We start from the raw sequence: 12,070 nt of genomic DNA, 5'->3' as shown, positions 1-12,070 counted from the left end.
GATGGACTTTTGTACCTTTGGGTTATTGAAGCGAACTTTTTCCTGCAGGTATGCGTGCAGAGTTCAAAGATTGTGGAAAGTTTGAAACAATGAGTGGTTAAACCTAGATCAGATGTCTTTCAGTACAAGTCTCCTCCAATAGAAACTTCGATGTCAGTTTATTGCCTATAGACAGGATAAGCATGTAAAACATAACCGCTGGTGAAAACACGGCTTTACGCCCTAGGGTGGGTGTTTTAAAATCATTTCCATAAGGTGGATCTGCAGTACCTTTGTAGCATGAGAACAGCGTTAAGTTAAAAGGTTAACCCTTAGTAGCTACTCCCGAAAGGTCGCTGTTTATTGTTTTTGGTCTCTTTCCTAATTTCTCATTGCTTTTTATTTTTTGTATTGCTTTATGCAGTCCACTCAGAAATAATTCTTATTGCTTTCTATTTAAATAATTATCTCGCACTGAAAACTCTTATTATTTCCCTTCCCTGAAATTAAACACACAAATCAAGGAAATACTCTAAACCATTCAGTTAAATAGTAACACAATGATTCCCTAATTATTTCTTTCTTAATCTTTAATTATCACTTCTAGATATAATTAAACAGTCAGGAGTCTATTCAGAGTCTTTCTTATGTATGATTAGAGTCGTACTAATTAATGATTTGACTGGGTTGTCGCAAATACATAGGAACAAAGAAAGGTAAGAGGGAATAATAAAGAAACATAACATTAGAATGTAAAGTTAATGTATATTAAATTAAGCAATAATGTTAAATAATAAAATACAAGTATGTACAGTACAATAATAAGCTATTATTTAAAACTAAAATGTATAGATAAGTGCTATCAAAAATGCTTCATACTCGAAAACACTTCTATAGAACAAATTAATCAAGAATTTCCCCTTTACATTATTTAATGGTAATCTTACGTCCTTCTAAATTTGAAACACTATGATCTATAATTTATTACACTCACGTAATAGAAACAAGACTATATCAAAAGTGATATCATTTTGCATTACAATCAGTAGAGGTTAAGGATGTAATGTTAGAATTCTTGGAAGGTATACGATCAACTGTTTTCAAAAATATAGAGTAAATCTAACCTAGTGCTCGCTCTCCCATAAATTTAAGGTAAGTATACGACGAGTTATAATAATATTAGGTGGGTATACGACGCTCCTCCCTGGTAGAGGTGTCATGGACAAGAGGTGGCTGGACTCTTGCGTTGTAAAAGACGTGAATGACATCACTAACGTGTTACTAGAGCCTTTCTATTTGAAGCAAGCCCCAGGAAAATATGTGAAACATACTTCAGCCCCATCCCCGCTGTCCTCTTACGGAAGAAACCTTCCTTTTGCTTTGGGGGAAGAAGTGAGTGACTTCGGCTGTGTTGCCAATTTGTCATTCAGTCGTTTGGGCTTGCTGAGTGAAGATCATAGACTACTTAGAATGACTAACAAGACAGTGCATGGCGAAGCCTACGAAATAGTTCTATGTGGCAACCATGTCCGCATCCTATCATTGAAGGCTATTCGCCACAGGAAATTGCCTCTCCTCTTTCGAGAGAGGTACGGCAAAACATACATAGACAACAGCGCCAATAGGGCCACACTTGAAATAGAAAAGATATAGATACGGAAATTATAATCACGCGATAATCAAACCCTTAATATGACACTAATCACAACCAAAAACGTCTCTGAATACGGCCCTCCTAGGTAATGTTTAAAGAAATTTTCTTCGAGATAAAGAAAAGGGCCGGAAGTGAAATTCGAGGGAGGCACAAATTCGATTGTATTGAATTCTTTATTACCACCGTTTTCGGAGAAACCTCCGGGAAAATTATTACCTCCCATGCGTTTCCCCGAAAGGATATGAAATAAATAAAACTCTGATTGATACAACTTGCAAACGGGAACTTAATCGTGACAGAAATAATTTTTAGGAAGCCACCATTTTGTGAATACGTAAACCATATGTCCATTCTGTACCATCCATGTTTTCTGTTTTCGTAAACTTTAACGTTCTCTATATTACATCCCAAATTAGAAAAAAAGAAATTAAAAATTTGAATTAAGAATTTTTTCACTTATCAGAATATTCTGATTTTAAAATTAATCTCCTACTTAACAAAATTTCTATTACTACTACTTTGTGGTTTGAAACAGGGTGTTCATTAACTTAATTATAGAGGGGGAAAAAATAAAAATGAGTAAGACGTGACTTCAAATTAAGATGAAGTACCAATAAAAGCTAATGAACTTTTCTTATACTACATCATCTAATTTTACTTCCCTTCAACCGTAAACTTGCCACTTCAGCACGGAAAGTTTGTTATATGCGATAATGATCTCTCGGGAAGGAATACTGGCAAATTTCGCATAAATTGTCAAAGCTTTGCTCAAACTCAAAGCTTTGCTCGACACTTGACTCTAGCTTGTGTATTTTTGCTTTCCTTGTGATTATAATTACAATCAGTTTGGGCAGATGGGTGGGGGTATGAGATGTTAATGTGTGGTTAACAGAGTCAGTGAAAGAGAAGAAAACTTGCGGTACGGCAATCTACTACTCTCGTATACGTTGAGAATGGTAGCAAGCATTTGGAGCAATTTTGTTTTAAAGTATGTAATATCTTATACACCAGTTCTCTAATCCATTCCAGATTTTATAGCGCCTCTTTCTTGTTTGCTGCAGTTTAAAAGTTCTTTTTCAGCAGAACAAATATTACAATAGTAATTTTCATCAGCATGCTTGATTGATCCTGCATACGCAAATTGTCAATATGGTTGGGAATTTGTAATTGCAAAAATAAAGTTGAAAAAATACTGTACAATGGCCTAACGTCGCGTCGTTTAAAGCATCAACTAACGATGGCCTAACTAACAATTTTGCCAACGTTTACCCAATGATTTTGATCCCATACTTCCAGTTTCAGTTTACTCAATCATAAGATACATTGGCGCAGCATAGGAGAAAGTCTGGAAATCTGGATTATATGAGATGTTTGTTGAGTTTATGTTTCTCAAATCAGTTTGATTGGCTAATGCTCGACAGAACGGCTAATTACAACGTAAGTCCAACGTTGGATGTTGGCTAGCTTATCTTTTCCCAAGGTTGGCCCTACTGTCTCATGTTGCTCGGAGATTTGCGGCTTAATGTGGAATCAGAACCAAATATATGTCCCACATTTCATGAATCGAACTGTTATGCGGCACCATTATAACTAACCTATATTGATGTGTTAATATTGTTCAGCGAAACAGTTTATATTAAAGGTTCTAATCAATCTGCAAGTGAAAGAAAATCATGTTTATAAAGCATATATTAACGACAACGAACCGTGCGATATAGTTTCTTCCTCCGATGAGAAAAACATGATATTATTCTATAATCCCAAACTTCAACAAAAAATAATCTTTATTTTATTATTGTTTTTTTATCATGCTGCATGAAAAGCAAAAAAATGATCTTTTCATTGAATGAGATAGTAAAAAAGATGACTTAGAAAAGAAAAAAAATATAAGCTTCCATTCAAAAGGCTGAATCATGAGATCTGCAAAGAACGAAGAATTTTACGGTATCTTCACTTTCAGGAACCTAAATAGCAACATAAAAACAGCAACTTGCCTATAACTAGATGAAAATATGATACTATTACTACTACTACTAATACTAATAATAATAATAATAATCCGATACACTTACCTTGCACATAAAATCGCTAGCGTCTTCCGATGGAGCTCTTCTCTGAACACGTAAATGGGGTGCCCTACTGTTTCCTTCCTCCGTTATTGAGGATGGAATTCTTCCATTAGTCTGTGGTACAGATCCATTAACCTCACGCCACGAACGACCAGACGAACTTCTACTAATACGTCGGACTTGGTATTGTGGTTGATCCGCCATTTTAGCTATCTATAGGAATCTCTTTTTGTTACCTTTCTTCCTTTTTTCTTTTTCAAATTCCTAAACTCTATTGTGTTCTACGCAAAACGCTCACTAACTTGTATTTAAAAGAACCACAAAACAATAGTGGAGAAATATTGATTTTTCTTTTTTGTTCGTGGACCAAAAAAGAAAATGAGCTATCTGTTAACAATATCACAAAAAGTACTTCTCGTTTTAAACAATATCCACAATGTAAATTTGCTTCACTGAACTCTTACAACAGTAAAAAATCGTAGCCACAAAACCATGCTTCTCACTTTTAAAGGATGTTGCTTGCTGACAGATTCAAAACATGTGAGCGCTAATAATTTCGTTGTCTTGAATAACGAGAAAAGTTATTCTTGTTTTCCTTCTTTTCAAAGGGAGCGCTTTTGTAATTTTATACATCTACTCTTCTCTACTCTTCACTATTTTCCCTCTGACCTGCATAAGAGAAAGAGAGAAAAAAGTTTCATTTTCTACATCAATTAAGTAAAAGTTTCTACGCCACTCAACTAATCAATATTAATTATTAAAAATATTAAAGTCAAGTCAAGTTATTGCATAATATTTAACATAATAATATCCATTAACATTACATGCTGTAAATTTTGTCTAACTCTGAAACTATATACTACGGTTTGTAGGGACTTAACTACATTTTAAATTTATAACTACATTTTCTAGATCGATTTAATAAACTGAGAGAGCCTCATTTGCAAAATCGCAAACAGTATCGCAAAACGCATTGTTCAGAAGTTTTTATAGTGAGTCTGTGAAAATTTGTAGAAAATCGATTATTAGAAAATGAAATTTACGTCACTCACATCATATCGCGAAATCTGAATCTAATATAAAATATCGCAAACTAGGACACAAATTTTGTAATGTGTATGTGCAAACCAAAACGAAATGTGGCCCTGATGTAGAAGATTTAATGTGAATTCAGTCGACAATCTAAGCTTCCAAAACCATTATTCATATATTTAACATGTGTTTAATCTTTTGAAATCTATTCTGTAATGTGCGAGTGCCGTAGCAATTTATTATTTTATATTGCAGAAAAGTATGAGGCAATAATTATAAAACTATTTTTCGAAAACAGAAATCTTAACTGACTTCACACATGCAACCTACCTGTGCAAAATATTACAAAGAACAAATACAGTATAATGTACTATGAAAGTGCCCCGAAACTTTGCAATACAACCCCTGTGCTGTTATGCAACCATAAATTCGGTAAAGAATATATGGTTGCCTACAAGCATGTTACTTTGCCATAATTAACCTAGCGTCTATTGAGGTGTTTCATATAGATCCAAAGATTACCATCAGATACTAAAGAAATTCACAAGGAAGCACCGGGGAGGTATGCTCTTTGAAATAATAATAATAATAATAAGAAGAAGAAGAAGGAGGAGGAGGAGGAGGAGCAGGAAGAGAAATAAATAATAAAAATTGGAGGACCTATATCTAAGTTACCGCGTAAATATATCCAACATATATATATATATATATATATATATATATATATATATATATATATATATATATATATATATATATATGGGTCTGAATTGAGAAATTTCATTTTATTTGGAACAATCGATTCATCCCAGATGCTGTGATATAACGCACTTAGATCTTACTAATAATTATTATACTATAGTTTGGTTTATTTCGAATTGTTCATGAATGATAGGCCTGCTCTGTGATCGTTATGCAAGAAATTCTGATGATTGTTCTGAAAAAAAAAAATGCTTACTTATTCTCTCTATACGTACCAATATTACGACACATCAATTAAGTCACATAGTTTTATTATGTAAAATCATTCAAATACTCCAAGGTTTGCCAGAGCCTACTGTGTAGTGTGTCTACCAGGAAATAAATGTGTAATTGTAGGATTATAACAGGTAGCAATGTCATATCTGTATTATGTAAATGAGTTCGGTTTGTATAGTGTAATATTTTTTCAATTAAAATTTAAACCGGAAGGGGTAATAGAGTTATATAACTTCTTGTTTTAGTAAAGAGTCTAGAGCAGAGATTACGTGGTCAATCATACTTGACCCATGACCCACCATGACCCACGACTAACGACCCATCGTGACCCACACTGACCCACAACCTACTCCATCTCTGGTCTAGAGTAAAGGTGTAATATATTCTTGGGACGCTTATTTGTTTGCAGAAAACAACACCTCTCTATTTATGGGAGTTTTTACTCTATAGCAATCACCATTAATAACGAAATTGGTTGATTTCTGTCACTTTAGATTTTAAATAGAAGTTTAAGAAGAGAGAAGTTGGTACCCATTTTTTTTGGAACGGTTATCTTTTCTGCTCTATGTAGATCAGCATTAAAACCGGAAGTTGTACTGGATTTCTGTAACTTCCGGTTTTAGTACAGACTTAAAGACGGAGATAAAGTGTATTCTTGAGGACAGTTAATCGATTACAAAAAACAACCTTTTCGCTATCTATTACCGTTTTTACTCTACATAGATCACCGTTAAACCAGATGTGGCTGATTTTCTTCCACTTCTATTTTAATAGAATAGAGATGGAATATATTCTTGGGGCGCTTAATCGATTTTAGAAAATTGAGTACCGCCATCTATTACCGCTTTTGTTCTATACAGATTAAGGTAAAAACCGGAAATGGTATTCTTTTTACTACTTTTGGTTTAAATATGGCCTCTACGAACGAACTTCATTTCTAACTTTTGATCCTTTCATCCTGGTCCAACTTGATGGTGATTTATCGTATTTTGTATTCCGGTCGTACACACTGACAGGTTTATATATATATAAATAAAGTGAAACCTCTACTAACGGACACCTCTATAAAGCGAACACCTCCCGTAACAGACATGTTTTGTAATCCCCAAACACTGTAATAAGAAAAAGACGTATTAGTACACCTCTCTAACGCGGACACTCTCTGGTACGGACACAGACAGTCTTTTTTCTCATTTATATGTATTATTTACCTCCGTATTACGGACACTTTCTCTAGAAATAAGTTAAAAGTATTGTAAAAATACGTTTTTTAGTAATTCATACATGTGTCACCAAGAAAGCATTGTGACAACATTTTGCCTCCTCAACTGTCTGCTCAGCAACCCAGACCAAGCGTCTCTGTTTAACAACACTTTTATGTCCTTTGCTTACATTCCACTCCCACCCAACCTGTTTTAGACACAAAAGTGATTGACATTTGCCCGTCGTTTAGAATGACAAGTTATTCAACTGTCCCGCTGGAATCTCTAACCAAGCAGGAGACAAGCTAACTATTTTTTGCCCACGGTACGCATAATGTCTCAAAAACGACACTACTGGATTGCAATTAACCCACAAATTAAAGCGACATACTGAAAACGTAGTAAGTAATGGTAAGTGTAAAGTCCAGAAAACTATAACATCTTATTCCCATGTTGTACCTCGAACACAAGAGTATTGGATGGGGGAGGATAATGCAGGTACAGTAACATTTTGGTAATATTCGTAAATACATGATTCATTAATATTCATTTATTCATTTTCTAATTGAATATTACTTTTACTAATTTACGTAACAAAACATTGAAACCTCTTTAAGGCCCACACCTCTCTATAGCGGACAATCTTTAATTCCCCATGGCTGTCCGCTTTAGAGACGTTTCACTCTCTCTCTCTCTCTCTCTCTCTCTCTCTCTCTCTCTCTCTCTCTCTATATATATATATATATATATATATATATATATATATATATATATATATATATATATATATATATATGGTGTTTCAAAGCAAGACCGACAACGTTTGGGAGGTGATTTCTGACACCAAGATAAGACAAAAAGTATAGTTATCAACCTGGGTGCACAAATGCTTCCTTTCGGAGTTATATGCTGCCGAAAACGTGAAAAATTGAACTCCCATAGATCCAATACTATGGGACCTACCGTAGTCGGGTCAAGACTTCAGTAAGGATTTAACATGTGCGCTATCCAAAGATATATGTTTCAGTATCCTAAGGTATTCACGCGACAATTTTTCTAGATGGAGTTTGGCTACGGGCATATAATTTGAAGCACTCATCAACTACCTCTATAAAAATTGTTGCTAAGGTACCGCAGGATTCTGAAACTTGGATATATGGATAGGGCACATACTAGTTCCTAAGTGAAGTCTTGATCCCACTATGGTAGGTCCCATAGTATTGGAGCAATGGACCTTTAAAGTTCATTTTCTCACGTTTTCGGCAGCATATAACTCCGAAAGGAAGCATTTGTGCACCCAGGTTGATAACTATACTTTTTGCCTTATCTTGGTATCAGGAATCACCTCCCAAACGTTGTCGGCGTTGTTTTGAAACATCCTATATATATAAAACATTAGGGAGTCTATAGGTTATTAGGTGAAAGGGCGATAGGATTAAATTATGAAAAGTAAAATCAACGTACGGAATATATATATATTTTTTCTAAGTTGAAGTCATTGAAAAAAACGTGGAGATTGATTAAGGAAACAAACACATTAAGAGATAGTGTGTCAAAATATTTGATACTTGTAGCACAGCACTTCATAAAACGCTAACAATATACCATATTTAAAATTATTTTAAACTATTGTAGTTTTAGTCTAACGTTTCTCACCAAGAAAGTCCCCACTGTGTAGCTTGACGAAAATAATCGAGGTTTAGGCTTTTGACCACTAAGACGTCGAAAAGACTTGATAATCACATCAAAAACGTGTTTTCCATCAGTTTTGCTCTTCTCAATGGTATTTTTGTATTGGTATTTTAAAGAAGTTCAATACCGCATCCCCACATACTAAATAACACTGTTAGGAGTAATTCAGATTGTGCTAGTGTCAATCCCTCGTATTATGAAAAGTAGTTGTTATTTTTTAAAATGAAAATAGTACTAGCATATATAGTTAATTTAAATATTCCGCCGTAACCATTACCTCTAATATCAAATACTGATCTTTAAAAAAAAATCATTGTCAGTTGCGGTTCTTAAGGGAAGTCACGTTGTTAAAAATTAAAACTTTATCGCGACAAGCTAAGGAAACAAAGCTAGGGACAAGATTTACATGTTCAATGATGGAACTTCCCTCAGGGACTCCTCTCTTTGATGGTGATTTAGTGTTATAACATACAGTAAAATTATAACCCAAACAGCAGTGTGAGTACTATTAACGCACTACTATACACGTTGAGTTACACCAGTAGTTTTCAACATGAGGGGTGGTGGTGTCAAATTACATTCTTCAGAGATGAACACTCTACTCGACACTCATATAATTTGAAGTGTGAAACAAGGACGAAGAATAATGTGGCTTATTTGTAGAGCACTCAAACCTCGTGCGAAAGAGCCTTGGTTCGTTCCCAGGCCACTTGAGTTTGTGGTGGTTAACACCGCGTTCGTGAGTTTTCTCTGAGGTTTCCCGTTTCCTCTTAAATTTTCATTCCATTATTTTTTTTTAAAAAAAATAATTACTTCCATTAATCGCCCGTCTCCTTTAGTATAAAGAGCATAAATGGGATGGAAAATTTAAGAAAATGAAGTGAAACGTGTTACAAGTTCTCTGCCACTATTTCTAGTAAACCATAAAATAATTTTAGCAGAAGTTTGCCAATTGAAGAATTCTTTGCAGCCTAAGATTGTTGATTCACTGGAGTAAAGTCCCATTTGAGCACCAAGATTATATATGAGACTTACACCTAAAGTTAAGGTGGAATCCAAACCACCATATTGCTTTTAAAGCACAAGGATCTCCTACCAAGAATCGAACCAATGAAGGCGCGTGCGTGCTAACCACTAGGTCAGCGAGTTCTCTTGCAGCTTAGCTATCAATATATGAGGATGCTTCCGAAAGATGAGTGTAGGAACTATTATTATTATTATTTATTATTATTATTATTATTATTATTATTATTATTATTATTATTATTTTATACACAACTGTAAAGAATTTACTTGTTTATATGGAATTTTACAAATTGAACCAAAGGAATTTTGTTTTGAATAAAACACTTACGGTTTGTTAGTTTTATGGTTAATTTGTTTTACTCTAAAATGAAGACCAGATGATGATTATACGTGAAAGACAGTACCAAACAAATATCATCCACAACTATGTATGCAAACATCAACCTTTTGGTAAATTTCTGGCACAATCCCAAGAATGACATGTCGAACGTCTTGTTTTAAGGTCATATAAGATTTGAGGATTACTAATATAGCTTATCTCTTTCAGATTACCCTAAGGAAAGAAGTCTAGCGACGTCGAATCATATGATCTCTGGGGCCAATTCATATCACCATTTCTTGAATTTAGTAAGACTGGGAAGCTGGTGTGAAAGATTATGTCAAAGCATTATTCATAAATCAAATTATCACGTTAAAGATTATTTATAGGCTATAAATAAATACATCTGATACAAAATGAATCATTGAGATTTTAATGTGGTACTCGTCTCCACAAGAATAGGTGTCTGAATTAGGAAGCTAGCTGAAAATATTGTATGTTGTTTACATGACAAGATCGAACATATATTTAGAAAAGAGCTGTGATATTAAAATAAAAAAAAAATCACTTCTGCAACCTTGTTATACTTGGATCAAACTAAGAAACGAATTTACATTTTGGAGGATCATATGCTACTCTGTAGCTACATCATGTTGTGAGAATTCCACTGTGCTCTTCTCCACTTCGGTTGACGAACACTTCCGAACATGCGCTGCAAGGCGGCAACTTGTAAATGTTTGTTTCTACAGAGAAACCCACTATTTGGAACTACTACTACGCATTTATGATTGATCCTTTCTCGGTGTCCTTAATATCCCTGTGACGTAGCTTCCTTTTCCTCTACAATTTTCCACGTGGTTTTGAACTGTCAATTTGTTTCTAATTTTGATTCGAGTATAGCATGAAATGAAAAACGAAACGTATAAACAAAACGTCATATAAGCAGAACATGTTTATACCAAACATTCTGCCATTTAACGTCACAAGAAGAGGAGGATTTGTGTATATGTGTGTGTATGTGTGGATAGTGTTCTTTCCAGTAAATATAGTGGTAAAGTGAGAAAAATGGTGTTTAATGTATATCAGTGGCAGATTTAGGTATATTGTGGCTCTAGGCAATTCATGACCAGAGGCTCCTTGTAAAACAAATAAACATATATGAATAAATAAATATATAAATATCAAATGTATAACTTCCATAACATTGGTCACAAGGATGTTATTAAATAGATGATTTGCCCATAGCTATCTTTTGTTCCCCGTAACTCGGTGAAGCCGCAAAACAAGCGGGTATCGCTAAACCTGGTTGGCTTCTCTCTTTTCCACCATTATTGTTTGCTGAAAGTATTAGGTTACTTTTATGTGAACATGTACTCTTTATCGCGTTTATTTTTAATTAAATCTTTGATTTCACGTTCAATTGTTACATGTATAGCTTACGGGCTACTGTTCATTGCCATCACCGAGGGCTCTAATTCTCGTTGAGGTTCGCGTTTATTCGAGCTCGGAAAAACGGAAAAATCGCACGTGAAGACGAAGAGCTTAGCGGAAGACCATGGTATGTGGAAACTTGTCAGTTGTGTCAAGTGATCTGCCAATAATGGTAGAATACCTATTATGATGCACTATAAAAAATGAGGTGTTGAAACAACACAAAATGACGATACCTTTAGCGTATTACTTGTGTGTTAATTCAGCACCAAGCACATCGCCTTCCGAGCATATCAGAAATATTTAGTTACTTCCTGAGAGAATTTGCATTGGTATTTATCGTTTAATATGAGCAAAGCTTTGCGAAATATCTTTGGCACTTATGTCAAGTAACGAATAATGTTCTATGTTTTCTGTAATCTGTCACAATAATATTGTTGTAAACCTGTGAATCGTCTGACAATAGTTAGATAGGCAACAGTTCTGTCATCGTATGTTCATATATACGAAGACACAAGAATAACAGATAAAGAAAACAGATGGAAGCACAGCTATCTGTGTAACTGTTGTCAGATGATTCACAGCTTTACAACAATATTATTGTGACCGATTACCGAAAGCATAGAATGCCATTAGTTACTTGCCATAAATGCGAAATATGTTTCGCAAAGCTTTGCTCATACCAAAC

The 12,070-nt window shown here is 34.5% G+C and overlaps 1 protein-coding gene across 1 annotated transcript in view; it reads right to left on the bottom strand.

The window, feature by feature from the left end:
• Positions 1-12,070, bottom strand: part of LOC145680523 (ras-related protein Rab-37-like) — a 285,842-nt gene that overhangs the window by 132,322 nt on the left and 141,450 nt on the right. The window contains exon 2 of the mRNA XM_081751130.1: positions 3,706-4,371. Within this exon, the coding sequence (XP_081607256.1) occupies positions 3,706-3,906 (201 nt within the window). The 5' untranslated portion in view covers positions 3,907-4,371. The remainder of the gene's footprint in view (positions 1-3,705; positions 4,372-12,070) is intronic.

Source organism: Thermobia domestica, chromosome 3, assembly GCF_964235325.1.
Source record: "Thermobia domestica chromosome 3, izTheDome1.hap1.1, whole genome shotgun sequence".
Taxonomy (NCBI): Eukaryota; Metazoa; Arthropoda; class Insecta; order Zygentoma; family Lepismatidae; genus Thermobia; species Thermobia domestica.
This window is presented reverse-complemented; position numbering and strand designations above follow the sequence as displayed.